The sequence below is a fragment of the Lynx rufus genome, unplaced genomic scaffold (assembly GCF_022079265.1).
Source record: "Lynx rufus isolate CCGP_SWC_20201006 ecotype Redwood Valley unplaced genomic scaffold, mLynRuf1.p SCAF_24, whole genome shotgun sequence".
NCBI lineage: Eukaryota > Metazoa > Chordata > Mammalia > Carnivora > Felidae > Lynx > Lynx rufus.
Window position 1 is genome coordinate 8,358,523 of NW_025814839.1, and position 15,521 is coordinate 8,374,043.

The 15,521-nt window shown below is 42.3% G+C and overlaps 1 protein-coding gene across 1 annotated transcript in view; it reads left to right on the forward strand.

Moving 5' to 3' along the window:
• Positions 1-15,521, forward strand: part of FBXW8 (F-box and WD repeat domain containing 8) — a 122,077-nt gene that overhangs the window by 66,334 nt on the left and 40,222 nt on the right. Inside the window, exon 6 of the mRNA XM_047088004.1 lies at positions 14,206-14,402. Coding sequence (XP_046943960.1) covers positions 14,206-14,402 — 197 coding nt within the window. The remainder of the gene's footprint in view (positions 1-14,205; positions 14,403-15,521) is intronic.

A 15,521-nucleotide genomic window follows, 5' to 3' on the forward strand; every position in this document is an offset into this window, starting at 1 on the left:
TCCAATAGTGCACTTAAAGTTGATGAGGTTTTTTTTTACATGTAGGTTAGAACTACATGATTTTTTTTTTTATTTTTTTATTTTTTTCAACGTTTATTTATTTTTGGGACAGAGAGAGACAGAGCACGAACGGGGGAGGGGCAGAGAGAGAGGGAGACACAGAATCGGAACCAGGCTCCAGGCTCTGAGCCATCAGCCCAGAGACTGACGCGGCGCTCGAACTCACGGACCGTGAGATCGTGACCTGGCTGAAGTCGGACGCTTAACTGACTGCGCCACCCAGGCGCCCCACTACATGATTTTTTAACATATTTTTAAAAGACCAAAAAGTCCCATTTCAAGATTTTCTACAATATAGTTGGTGCTACTCTTGGGAAGTTTCGTTTTGTTGGTTTTTGCTCATCAGGAAAGGTCAAGATTCTGAAATGTGTTAGAGTCCAAGGACAAGAGTGCTTTCCATCTCGGTTCTAGAGTTGAGTGGATGCTTGAGAGCAGAGAATTCCCCTGGTGGCTCATGGCCACCAGAACATGTTTAGTGATTGAAGTTTTTGTTGTGTCTTTAATTTAACAATAATCTTTCGTGAAGAAATCTGGACCTATTTTCAAAGAAATACAAAGTAATAGATATTGTATTTATGGGATCATAGTATAGTGGTAGCAGGCATGGCCAAAAATAGTGGCTATATGTACCTGGAATCGTTCCTCTTTCTTTGTGTTTAACTCTGCTCTGAAATAGGACTTAAAACCCAGGATCATGCGATATTACAAAAAAAAAAAAAAAAATTCCTGGATAAGCAACTCTCCTCAATTCTTTATTCCAAGGCCATGGAAGACTTTTCTGCATATTTTAAAGAGCTTATGACCTTTGAGGCAAAGACCTGGCTTTTATTCTAATTCCTAAGAGTTGCAGGCATGCATTGTGCTACCCTAGTAACAATAAGTGCAGCTAGTGCCCAGATCTTGGTCTCTAAATATCATTAATTCTTCAGTGAGTGGAACCAGTGCTAGGAGAGACAAATACAAGATGAGTCTGGAACATCTTGTGGGACCAGAAAGTAAGGATGGTCCAAAAAAAAAAAAAAAAAAAGTGGGTAAGATGGAAGGAGGAGGTTCTCTTTATAGGAAAATGGAAACAAACTGGAGCTCCTTCCCAACAGCAAATCAGGGGCAGTTCAAGCAACAAAATAGGATATTAATGGATTATAACCTATAGAATAAAGTAAATATCCACGAGTCCATGCCAGTATAAATAAATAGTTAAATAAGCAAGGGAGAAGAGTCAGCTCTTCTTTACAATAGCATTTCAATTAATGAATTTCTCTATATGGAGGAGTGATGAAAATAGAAACTCATTTGGCAAGTGCTAGAATAATTCTTACAGGCAAGGATCAATGGATGCTAAAATTAGTATGATGAAAAACAGGATATGGTGAATAATGAGAAATTGACATCATGTACCTCCTGATTCACTGAAAAGGCATGTTACTTCTGTGCTACTTATGTCAAAAAATGCATAACCTGATTTTAACCATGAGTAAACATTAGACAACTGAGAGATCTTCTGTAAGATACATGGTCAGTGGGGCGCCTGGGTGGCTCAGTCGGTTAAGTGGCCGACTTTGGCTCAGGTCACGATCTCACAGTCCGTGAGTTCGAGCCCCGTGTCGGGCTCTGTGCTGACCGCTCAGAGCCTGGAGCCTGTTTCAGATTCTGTGTCTCCCTCTCTCTCTGACCCTCCCCCGTTCATGCTCTGTCTCTCTCTGTCTCAAAAATAAATAAACGTTAAAAAAAAAAAATGATACATGGTCAGTACTTTTCAAGTGTCAGGGACAGGAAGGACAAAGATAGATTGAGGAATTGTCTCAGAGCAAGGAGACATGACAAATGCAACATGGAATTCTGAATTGGATCCTGGACGGGGTGGAGGGGGGAAGGATTTTGGTGAACCACTTCATGAAATGGAAATAAGGTCTATAGGTTAAACATCTTGTATCAATGTTAATTTCCTGGCTTTGATCATGTTACTGTGGTTATGTAATATGTTAACATTGGGGAAGCTGGGTGAAGGGTCAACTGTAACTCCTTGTATGATTTTTAGAGCTTTTTTGTAAGTCTCAAATATTTCAAAATTAAAAAATCATTAAACAAGGTAAAATTTTTCTCATAGCAATTTAAAATGCCATGTTTTTATATGCTGATTACTCAGGGAAAAAAAAATGTGCCTGACTGTTTTCTTTTTCGCTGAATTGGGAGCCTGATATTCGATGAGATTAGGACCTAGGTTCTTCTGGTGGTGATTCTACAATTAAGGATTCTCCACACACTTTGTGTCTGTATTTTGCTTTTTATCTTTGGGCTATTCTTTCCCCCTTTTATTTAATGCATGATGGTATGAGTGATATTTCATTTCCAAAGAATACTTTTTAAAGAATGATATAGCCATTTTATTTTATTATTTAAATTTTTTTTCACATTTATTTATTTCAGAGAGTGAGACAGTGTGTGAGCGGGGGAGGGACAGAGAGGGAGGACACAGAATCTGAAGCATAGCCATTTTATTTTAAAATGTCAGTATTTAGCAGTATGCCAGAAGTTAGGGTTTTTTTTGTGTGTGTTTTTTGGTTTTTGGGTTTTTTTTTTTTTTGCCACTACACGATAAACAAGATTTTTCAGTTTTATATGTAAGGTATGAAAGGGAGACCTGATTTGCCAAAATAATTTTGGGGGGGGTAAACAAAAAAGTCTGAAGACCACTAGTCTTTAAGGCAGGTGGGTCCATGGGTCTGGAGTTCAGAGGAGAATCTGTATAGGGCTGTTGTAATCCACACCTGCCCCTGTCTTGTCCCCCAGGGAGCACCTAGGGACATGGGGGCACCCCAGCTTAAACATTCTTGGCCCTCCTGGCAAAACCCATCCACATGCAGGGGGATTTGCATTGGGGGTTTCAGATGCCTAAGTGAAATGTGAGATCATCTGCTGTTCCCTTTCTCCTTCTTGTTTGGCGTAACTCAGAGTTGACTACAGTGGTGCCATAATCTAAATCTTTGATTTTTTCTACTTTTCCTTTGAGCCATGTAATACTTTTATTGAAAGAGAATTCATTGATAGTATGATTTCAGGATATTTCATGGGCTTGGAAGGGGATTTCCAAAACCTGCAAAATGTCATCGCTGGAATTTCCATTGCAAATCTGTTCTGAGACTACACTAAGTTCGGAGCGTAGCTCCTGAAAACTTTTGCAAAATACAAGTTCTGTGTCTTCACTTTTGTCAGTGATAGCTTTTCAAATTATTTTTAAGAATCCTTTTATTGTAGGAAATTCAAAATACACAAAATTGGGGAGAATAGGGTGATGAATCCCCATGTACCCATCATTCTGCTTCAGTAGTCCTGAGCGTTATCTTAAATCACGCATTTCTAAATATTATATAGTTCTGTCACTTAGCACATGAGTGGAACTGTTTTTTTTTTTAAATTTTTTTTTTCAACGTTTATTTATTTTTGGGACAGAGAGAGACAGAGCATGAAGGGGGGAGGGGCAGAGAGAGAGGGAGACACAGAATCGGAAGCAGGCTCCAGGCTCTGAGCCATCAGCCCAGAGCCTGACGCGGGGCTCGAACTCACGGAGCACGAGATCGTGACCTGGCTGAAGTCGGACGCTTAACCGACTGCGCCACCCAGGCGCCCCGAGTGGAACTGTTTTTGAAGATAGACCTATTTGCCTTTTAGTAACAAATAAACTTTTTGAAAAGAGAAAGAACAAGGAGATTAAGACTTACCCTGGGCTACTCTTGGCCTGGGCTCTCTGGCACCTGTCTGGTCAGGAAAGTGGTGGCGATGTTGCGTACTCCTTTGGAGTTTAATTCACCTTAACCTATCACTGAGTCAGAAGTAGAATTTGTATATCAGAGTTAAATGTTGATTATAAAATTATGTGGACCGTGATTGGGAAAAGTGAAAAAAATCTCATCACAAATCATGTTAATATTTATAAAGATATGTATACAAATTATAAAATTTTTGAGATAGTATAACATGTAGGAAAAATTCAAATTGTCCCAAAGGATGTGTAGTGAAGAATAAGTGTTCTTTCTCTACCCACCACCACTGTCCCGATTGCCCAGTACCATAGTTTGTGCGCTGGAGGCATCACCTAGTACCACTGTCTGATGGACTCTTCAAAATATATTCCAGATTATGTTTATATTGCTCCGTTATAGTGTAGGAAGACACTGGCTGGAGCTGGCAGGGTTGGTGGCTGTGTGCATAGTGATGTCTTTTTCACGTTCTCTGCCTCCTTGGCACTTCCCCTTGTAGAAGACCTGGTCCGGATGCTTTCCCCATGAATCTGTTTTTCCTTGGACTCCGTTACTCTGAATTCTTCTACGGAGTCACATTGTCCTGTCTTACGATCTGTTATTTGTTATTTGATTCCTTTTCAACTTACTGTCTTTTCTCATTTTTTATTTTTAAAATGTTTTTCTTCTGCTTTGAACCCAAGATTCCTAACTATATTCATCTTGCTTTCTTCTTGACTCTCTTTATGCTTTGGTGATCTCTCATCCGGTCGCTGATCTGTTGTGCCTAACCAGCCACTTGATCGGTCCATGAGCCCATTCAGATTCTCGTCAGTCCAAAGTACAGCTTCCAGAATGCTTCCTATGCATTGTTTTTCTCCACATCACAGGGTTCAGGTTTAGAGTTGTGTTCGGCTGCAGTGTTGAGGATGAACATGCACGGTAGATGCTTTGTCTTATTCCAGACCTTCCGTACCGAGCACTTCAACATGACCCTTGTTTGCACTGATATTAACCTCCCTGGCCACCTCTTCCGTAAAAGCAAAATTTATTTTCTCCTTTCAAACCCATGCCACCTTTACACCTCTGGCCTCTATCTCATAGTGCTGTTGTATGGACTTGATGAATGAGGCAGTACACAGTTAGTGAATGCAATGGGTAGATCTTAAATTTTTGTTAAAATGCTTTTTCTCGGGGCGCCTGGGTGGCTCAGTCGGTTAAGTGGCCGACTTCGGCTCAGGTCTTGATCTCGAGGCCCATGAGTTCAAGCCCCGCGTCGGGCTCTGTGCTGACCGCTCAGAGCCTGGAGCCTGTTTCCGATTCTGTGTCTCCCTCTCTCTCTGACCCTCCCCCATTCATGCTCTGTCTCTGTCTCAAAAATAAATAAACGTTAAAAAAAAAATAAATTAAAAAATAAAATAAAATGCTTTTTCTCTTGTCAAGGAGTTTTTTTGGCTCCTGTTTATTTATAGGCAAGTGTTTATGGGGTGGAAATTGAAGTTACAAGCTGTTTTTAAAAATAGTTTCATTCACTGTTCTCTGAACTGCAGTTAGATGACCCTGCCTACGTAACTACAGCAGTGCCCCCTTATCCGTGATTTCAGTTTCTGCAGCTTCAGTTACCCGCAGCCACTGTGGTCTAGAAGCGGGGGGGGGGGGGGGGGGGGGGGGGTTGGAGTCCTCGGTCAGTGGTAGTCTAACGCTACCTCATGCACATCGTTCCATCTCTTCATGCAGGTGTGTTATTATCTCACATCATCGCAAAAAGAGGGATGAGTTCAGTTCAATAAGATACTTTGAGAGAGAGACCACATTCACATGACTTTTGTCACAATATAGTGTTATAATTGTGCTATTTTATTGTTGATCTCTTACTGTGCTTTTTTTTTGTTTATAAATTAAACTTTATCAAAGGTATGTATGTAAAGGAAAAAACATAGTACCTAGCGGGTTTGGAACTGTCCATGGTCAGGCATGTCCTGGGGATCTTGAAACGTATCCCCCACAGGTGGGGGGGGGTCGATTACTGTGGTCAGAAACTGCCCTACGCCTCAGGTGTTCAGTGTCCAAGCTCAAGAGGATAGGAGCTCATGGCTACAATAAGTTCTAATCAAGGAAGCACTAGAGACCACAAGACACTCTGTGGTTTAAGAAGTGACTAGTCTGTGACTTTCTAAACTGTCAACCTGTTTTAAATTTTAATGGTGCTTGAAAAAGATCAAAGGGGAGGGGGCAGGGCCAGTTGTGTGTGGTGTGTTTCCCCACCCCCCCCCCCAAACCGGTTCAGCAGTTATTTACCTTTCAAGCAATTAACATAATTACCATTATGCTAAAAAGTAATTTTGGAAAGTTCTGCCCTGAGCTCTTACGACCCCACCGGGACAGTTTTAGTTGGGACTTATCTTTTTGATGGAAGCCTAATTGCAACTTTGGCTTTGTGCACACAAACAGAAGCAGCTAATTGTTTAGGCAAATAGCAGATTAATTTAAATATGCATCCCTAATAAAACAAAAATGGTATCCATTATGGTCCTTGTTCCCATGACGAGGAATATAAATATTCTGTGCAAGTACCATTAGGCGGAGGTCTTAAGGATTGTCGACATTATTTCACAGTGGTAGCACTTTCCTGATATCGAGTAATCTTTACAAAAGCTCACATAAATCAGTTTAAACTCATTTAGATCCCATTTCCACTATGTGCAGTTTCATTACCACACTCTGGCTGGCCTCCTCCGGGAGGTGGGAGGGGCATGTCGCAAACTGGCATGGGTGCCCACCACAGCTGCTGAGCAGGCTTTGTGTCTCCTCAGAAGACTGGCCATCGTTACTCATGTCATTGTTAACAACCGTTCCCCGGTCTAGGGTGAGCTCCGAGTTGCTTCCGCCCTGCTGCCGCTTGTCAGAGCCCCACTCCCGTCTCCTCGATTGGGCCGAGGGCCCTCACTCATTGTGCCCTTCCAGATTTTTTGACAGACCCTTTTTCTTCTTTCGTCTGCATCCGTTTCATATTTCTCGTGGATGAAGTCGCGTTGTCGTGAGGCTGGCACTGGCTCAGAGTTGAACATCCTTCATCCAGCTCTTGAGGTTTCGTCAGGGAGAAAGAAAGACCTCTGCTGTCCTTTTAGTTTTCCCGGTGTGGGGCAAATAAATGGGGGCCGTGAGCTCTGGCGCTTAGGGATCATGGCTTGTTCAGGAAATGATGGCAGTGACCTGCTTTTTAAGTCACTACTGAGGAACTAACTACACAGATCCTGCCTTTGCATTTGCTAAGACATTTGCTCGTTTTCCCCTGGCCTGACTTGCAGGATAAGTGTAGTAGACACTTTTGGGGTGTCTCCTAACCCCAGTGAACCTCCTTAGCCTCCGTAGGGGTAGGCACGTTCACAGTGAGTATTTGAGTTAGTCTTTGGCCTCGGTTGGAGGAGGGTGGGAACCGTAGGCCCGGGGGGCAGCTAATTCATGGATTGGGATGAGCCATTTGGGCCTCACACATTTAGTCTGGGTTCTATGCTTGGATTAGAAGACTCTGCAGATTGGGGAAGAGCGACAGCTGGTTTGTGGGGGGAGACAGAAGAATGAAAACAGCTGCACAGAGAGGCACACAGAACACATACCCTGCCTTGGTTCTGAATGTCTTCCTAGTCCCTGGTTCAGATTCCTTATGATCTCCAGCTGTACTTCTTGCCTTTGGGTTCCATGAAATAGCCCCATTCCCTCCCAGCCCATTTCCCTTTTGTGTTTGAGTTGCGGTGGATTTTTGTTTCTTTTGTTTTGTTACGTCCCTTGCTAAAACGTAAGACAAACATTTGGCAAACCTTTATTGACAGCCACGTTGTTAGTGACGTTCTGAATTCACTGACATAGGCGATATGGAAGAAAAAGAACACAGTTCTGACACTTGAGAGGTCCACACAATATCAAGAGCCAAATCCATATCATTATTGTTTCTGTGATATAAGACTTGGCCTTTTGAATGAATTTCTATCAGATTTTTAAAAATTATCACCTGTTTGAAACCCATGGGGGAGGGGAAGGAAAAGAAAAAAAAAAAAAAAAAGAGGTTAGAGTGGGAGAGAGCCAAAGCATAAGAGACTCTTAAAAACTGAGAACAAACTGAGGGTTGATGGGGGGTGGGAGGGAGGGGAGGGTGGGTGATGGGTATTGAGAAGGACACCTGTTGGGATGAGCACTGGGTGTTGTATGGAAACCAATTTGACAATAAATTTCATATATTGAAAAAAAAATTATCACCTGTTTGACAAGTGACTATATTTGGTTCTGACAGGCATTGGCTACTTACTTCTTAATGTCACGTGATGGTTGTGCATCCAGTTCAACTTGAAGTTGTCTAGAGAAATTAGCCGCCCCTTCTTTGGGGATATTAAAATAATTTTATGGCATGATAAAAAGCATATCCATTTTCCCATTGTACTTTGTATCTTCTGTTCTGTGTTACATTTTGGTCATTAAAAGGTTTGTTTCTCGGGGCGCCTGGGTGGCGCAGTCGGTTAAGCGTCCGACTTCAGCCAGGTCACGATCTCGCGGTCCGTGAGTTCGAGCCCCGCGTCGGGCTCTGGGCTGATGGCTCAGAGCCTGGAGCCTGTTTCCGATTCTGTGTCTCCCTCTCTCTCTGCCCCTCCCCCGTTCATGCTCTGTCTCTCTCTGTCCCAAAAATAAATAAAACGTTGAAAAAAAAAATTTAAAAAAAAAAAAAAAAAAAAGGTTTGTTTCTCTCAGGTGCAGGTTTTGTGAGAATAGGAGTCCTATCCTTTCTGTCTGCCCCCAAACGAGATGCTTGGTAGATGCCATGAGAATATTCACTGCATGCAGTCAGTGACTTTCTTGTTTTATTTTGTCTTATTTGCCGCAGTTTCCTGACTACCTAGAATAGTGGCTGGCCCAAAGCCGGGGCTCAGTAAATACTTGATTGTACTATTACATCGATTCCCTTTTGACTAAATGTTGGTTAACGTGGGTGATAGTCAGCTACAATATTAGAAGACATTATTATAATTCAGGTATTCGTAGTTCAAGTCCCTGCAGTTTTGAGGTTGTAAGAGTAGCCATGATGTAACTACTAACGAATAGATTGATCATTTATAAAACTAGCTTCCACCCAAACATCTCTCCCCATTCGCTGCTGTGTCTCTTCCTGCCCACCTTGCCCGGGTGTTTTTGGGTCAAATGTCCAGCAACACAGTTGCAAAGTGAAATTGCAAATCTTGCAACAGCTGCAGGATTTAGTGTTAAAAGTGATATTGGAAGAGCCCCAGGTGCGGTAATTACATGGGTAAGTATACGTGGCTTTTTTTTCTTACTGTTTAAGTCCTTTTTTAAAGATTAATTGCCTGCTGATGCAAAAGTAATAATGTACATGGGGGTTCATCACACACGTAGAAACGAAAAGCCTGACCACAGTGGCACAAAGGCTGGGGGGCAGGAAATGGAAGTGTGTGGCAGTGAAGCTTGCCCTCTTCACATGAAGTGGGGCAGTGTCACTGGAGGGTAGACCGGTAAGTTAAAGATGAATGCTAAAATGCTGAAGCATTTGGGCTAAAATAACACAACAAGAGTTTGGGCTAATGAGCCAACAGGGGAACGCAAATGGAATAAACACATACTCGGTTGAAGCAAATACTCCATCTAAAAGCAGGCAGAAAAAGAGAAAAAGGGAACACAGAACAAATGGGACAAATAGCAAAATGGTAGGAAAAACCCATTCCTGCCCATAACCACATTAAAGGAAATAGTCTACACACTCCAGTTAAAAACAAGACCAAGTATATATGCTGTTGACAAGAAACTCATTTCAAATGTGAAGACACAAGGCAAAGAGAAAGGACAGAAAAATATATACAGTGCTAACACTAATCAGGAGAAAGCTGGAATGCCTGTATCCATAGCAGACAAAGAAGATCTCAGAGCAAAGAACACAACCAGGTGTAAAGAGGGACATTTCACACAACGGAGGGTCAATTCGTTCAGAGGACATGACAGTTTTAAATGTTCACACATGTAAAAGTGGTCTTGGAGGACTGTGCTGTCGACAAGGAAGGGGCTGACAAGGTTTTATATGCTTAGTAGTTGAAGGGAGTAGAGAGAGTTGATAAAGATGACGACGCTGTAGGAGTCCAGAAAAGAATGTGGCCATTAAATTGAGGGAACCCTAGAATATATTTTCCAAAAAGACCTTTCTTAGGATGGCTCTGTGAAGCTCAACCTTGCAGCAAAGGATATTTTATTGCACAAGATTCTGTTGGAATAGTGATGCCGACAAAACCGAGTAGTTGATTAATAATGAAAAATGTGTTTATAGATAAACTCCATGTGTGCTTAGAGTGAGCCGTGGTTGAGTAACTTCCACATTTGGCAGAATCCAGGCAAGTTTACGTCATTTGCTCGTGGAGCTCATGGTTATTTTATGCACTTGGAGAGGCAGCCGCACATCCCGCACTTTCCCAGCATAATTCCAGCCCAGCCTCATCACATACCAAGTGGCTTTGGACCAGTTGTTTAACCACTCGGAGCTTCTGTTCTCTTTTGTAAATGAGGATAATGATGTTCCTCCCAAAATGGAAGTGAGCACTCAATGAGAGGAGACAAATGAAAATGTCTCACTCTCAAAAGCTCTGTGAAAATTGCAAATTTTGTTTCTCTCGTGACTGTTTATTGTGATGTCTCTGAACAAAGGCAAACACACATAACGCAGAAGTGCTCGGAGGAGGCACGTCTTGGAATATGCCTGTCTCCTATTGAATGTGTATTCAGCGTTTTCTGCAGCATCTCTGTTTCTTCTGAGAGTGGGGAGGACTTGCCAAAAGATTTGCCAGGGGAATGTGTCGTGGAGCCGTGTGTGACCCGCGGATCCCCTTGGTTTATCGTAATTCTTAGAAAAGAACGCTGTTTTACGTCTGAAGCGACACTTAACTTGAAGAAAGCTCCGCTTCTGTTTGTCATCACCCACCTAGCCTGCTGGCGGTTTCAAAGTCTTGCAGAGCAGCCCACATGCATTACTTTCTTCTGACTGTATTTTTTAGTACTGAATGATGCTTTATGGTAAGATCCTAAGTTCAAAGCACTTGGATTGCTGAGAGAAGAAACGTGAAAGAGCTTTATCTGTTTTGGGTAACAGGAAGTTGTAGGAAGTAGGATTAGATTTTTGGAGGAGCAACGGAGGGAATTTGCACTATTAGTAGATTGTAAACATGCTTTACAACATGGCAGGCCTTCTAGAACACATGAAAGGTAAAAATGATTGGCCTATTTCCAGCCTTTGGTGTGGCTTTTCCCCTTTCGTCTGTCCAACAGTCCTGTGCAGTAGGTAATGTTATCTTCCGTTTTGTAGATGAAGAGACAGGCCCACAGCTTAAAGTAACTTGCCCAAGACCTTCTGCTAGCAAGTGGTAGAGCTGGATTTGAACTCAAATAACCACAGACTGTTATTTCTGTGCAATCATTTCTCAGGGAACTTTGAAAAATAAAATCAGTGGGAATTGGAGCAGGACGTTATCCAGTATGATGCAGACAGTAATTATTTTCTTGGGTACATATTGGCAGGGAAAGAAGTGAGTGGGAATGATAAAAAGAATTTGGGTAAGAAGAAGAAAGGCATCCCAGGTACAGAAAAGTTTCTGTTTCTGATAGAAGAGTGTAAGTTCCTGTAGACAGACTGGTTCTCAGACTTGAGCGTATATCCCCAGAGTTTCTGTTGCCCCCAGATCTGCTTTTCTAACAAGCCCCCAGGTGATGCTGCAGCTGCTGGGGCTTCTGGTCTGAAGACCACTTGGAAAACTTGGATATCATGCTGTAGACCATTTGAGAAAGGTGGAGACACACAGCCAGTGTGTGTAAGAGGGATTCATCTGGGTAGCAGCATCTGGGGAGCTGGAGAGACAGGGGTGTGTAGGTAGATCAAGGTTTTTAGCAAGTGTAGGATAGTTAGGCTCACGTTTGATAATGATGGAAAGTAAAGCATCAGTGCTCACTGCAGCTGGAAGAGGGTGGTGTGAGGAAGGATGTAAAATACAAGTTAGTGGCTGTTTTCAGATCTTGCTGGCATCCACAACAGTGCCCCATATATAACATGCTCAGTAATTTTCTGCCTGATAGCTCACGCTTGCTAGAATGGCTGTCGTCAAAGACCAGGGATGACAGATGCTGGTGAGGATGTGGAGAGAAAGGAGCCCTCGTGCATTGTCGGTGGGAATGTAAATTTGTGCAACCACTGGAAAACGGTATGGAGGTTCCCCCAAAAATGAAATCTAGAACTCTAGATTTCTTACGGTCCAGCAATTCCATTTCTGGGTATATGTCCAAAGGAGATGAAGTCACTGTCCCGAAGAACCGTCCGCACCCCACGTGCACTGCAGCATTAGCATTATTCATGACAGCCAAGACATGGAAACAGCCTGAGTGTCCATTGACAGTTGAACAGATAAAGAAATTGTGGTATACGTGTCCAACGGAATACTATTCAGCCATGAAATTCCGCTATTGGCAACAACATGGGTGAACCTTGAGGGCGTTATGCTAAGTGAAATAAGTCCGAGGAAAAACAAATACTGTGTGATCTCACTTATGTGTGGAATCTAAAAACAAACAAACAAACAAACAAAACCCTCAGAAACAGAGAACAGATTTGTGATTCCTGGGGACGGAGGTGTGGGAAAAATCAGTAAAGGTGGTCAAAAGGTGTCCAAACTTCCAGTTAGAAGATAAGTTCTGGGGATCTAACCTACAACATGATGACCACAGTTAATACTGTACCGTATATTTGAAAGTTGCTAAGAGAGTAGATTTTAAAAGTTCTCATTCTAAGGAAAAAGAAATTTGTTAACTGTGTGAGGTGATGGGTATTAACTAATGTACTATGGTAATCATTTTACAGTGTATGCATATATGAGATTGTTGTGTCGTACAACTTATATGTCAACTGTAATCAATAAAACTGGGAAAAATTATTTGTTGCATGAATGGACAATTAAGAGAATGAATTAGGAGCACCATATGTGCAAAGTATTCAGCAATTGATGTGTGTCCTGCTATTGTTAAGTCTGTCTCATAAAAACACTTTATAAAATTTATCTTTTTAGTAAAAATAATTTTAGGGAAAATCTTCAGAATATACAAGTGGATATATAGTAAAATGCCCTCCTACTCTTGTCCCTTCTCTTTGGTTTCTTTCCTTCAATGCCAAGCACTGGTAACAGTTTCTTGTGTATCCTTCCATACACGAGGATAGTCTGTGTATACGTTTGTGTGTGTGTGTGTAAATTTTTTAAAACATGAAAGTAGTATAACCTACTATACCACTACTCTGTCCTTCACTTTTTTCATTTAATAATATATTTTGTTGATCTTTCAGGTAGCTTATGTATAAGTCTGACACAGTCTTTTTAACTCCTCATTTTATTTAAATTTCAAACTGTGGTGCACATTTAGATAGCTTCTAATCTTTTGACATAATGAAAAACATTTCAGCGACTATCCTGTAGACATTCGTAATTTGGTACGTACCATCAAATTGCCTCCCAAGTTGGGTGAATTAGTTTATATCTCCACCAACAATTTAAGATAGAGCCTAGGGTGCCTGGGTGGCTTTGTCAGTGAAGCATCTGACTCAGTCAGTTTTGGCTCAGGTCATGATCTCATGGTTTGGTTGTGAGATTGAGCCCCAGGTCGGGCTCTGCACTGACAGCGTGGGACCTGCTTGGGATTCTCTCCCCCCCCCCCCCGCCCCTCTCCCCCCTCAAAATAAATAAGCATTTAAAAAAATAGAGTCTATTTCCCTATAGCCTCAACAACAAAATGTTTTATGAAATTTTTCATTTTTGTCAGTTTGATGGATGAAAAATAATATTCTGTTACCGTTTTTGTGTTTTTCTTTTTTTTTTTTAGTGTTTTATTTTTTCTTAGAGAGCGCGTGCGCTTGCCCGTGAACGGGGGAGGGGGGGCGGGGGGGGCAAAGCAAGAGAGGGACACAGAATCCGAAGCAGGCTCCAGGCTCTGAGCTGTCAGCACAGAGCCCGATGCGGGGCTCGAATGCATGAACCATGGAATCATGACCTGAGTTGAAGTCAGATGCTCAGCCAACTGAGCCACCCAGGCACCCCCGTTTTTGTATTTTTCTAATTGTGAGTGAATTTTTGCGTTTTTCTTACTGTGTACATCAGTTGTATTTCTTTTACTGTGACCAGCATGCTCTTGTCCTTTGCTCACTTTCCAATTGCTTTTTTTTTTTTTCCTTATTGGACCTTAGAAGCTCATTGTTAAGGAAATCGGCCCTGTGTTGTATGTGATGCAAATTTGTCATTTACCTTTTAACTTTCTTTATATTGCATGATTACTTTATAATTGTGCGTTTTAAGGAAATCTAAAATTACCTGCCCTGTTTTTCTCTACGTAGGGTTTCTTAATATCTGGGATCTAAGGACCGGAAAGTATCCCATCCATCGTTTTGAGCATGATGCAAGAATACAGGCACTAGCCCTCAGCCAGGAAGATGCAACGGTTGCCACAGCTTCCGCTTTTGATGTTGTAATGTTGCGCCCCAACGACGAGGGCTACTGGCAAATCGCGGCAGAGTTCGAGGTTCAGAAACTGGTGAGCTTTTTAGTCCAGTCATTTGATTCTCCATTCTTAGAACCTCTGGGTCCGATCAAACAGATAGTAATGACTTCGGCAGCTGCCATTCCCTCGGGGCTTCCTGGGGGCCTTACATTTCTAAATCTCACTGCAGCCCTGCAAAATAGGTAGATAGTATTCTTTTTCCCCATTTACCAAAAAGCCCATAGAGGCTGAGAGCAGTGTATCGGTTTGCCCCGGATCTCAGAGCTAAGGAGCTGAGATTCAGATCTTGGGGCTGACCTCCGGGCCAGGGGTTTCTTGTCACTGTGGTCCTCAGCCTCCTTCACCTAAAATGAGATGTTCGCCTCTGGAAATGTGAGCTCGGTTTCTGGCCTATCGTGTCAGTGAAAATGATGAAAATGAATTCAGTGGTACCTTCCCAGTCCATATGGGAGGGAAGATTTCCGTCCTACACTTTGTTCCGCCTCAGATTTTCTCACCTGGAATTAAGAGTAACTCCTGAGTGAAAACAAGTTTAAGTCAGTGTTAATTGGGGAGCCGAGTTCCAGGATGTCATGCGTGAAGCTCAGCCAACCTGAAGCGTTCTTTACGTCAAGCTTATCTCCATACTCAGTTACACGTGAGCCTCCACTTTTATACGGTGGGACGTGATTCTGCGGTAAGAAGGAAGTGCTCAAATCTGCGCTAAATTTGGATTTAATGTAAACAAACTCGATTTTGGCACTAGTAGAGTGAGCAGAAAAGCCAGTGTTGAACAACGAATTGGTGGTCTGATTCGGAACAGATCCTGTTTTTCTGCCTTTTCCCCCTGGTGGAGATCTTGTTAGCCTTGAGTAACTAAAAAGCCATGATGTCAGCACTTCGCCTGCATAAGCTTCTTGTCCCTTTAATGACCAGTTTCTGCCCTGTGGGTGGTGTTCCCCCCAAACCGTCTGATGCTCCTCTCGGGGGTTTTACTAGAAAAATGTGAAGTACCATCTTTCTTTGTTCTCAAAACTACCGTAGTGCTTATTATTTGGTCTCTGCCTAAAGAACATTCTAGACCAGCAATAATTATATGAATGCAGACAGTTACTTAAGATGTGAGTTCCTCCGTAAAGTGTAAATCCTGCCTTGGCAATAAAGTGGCATCCT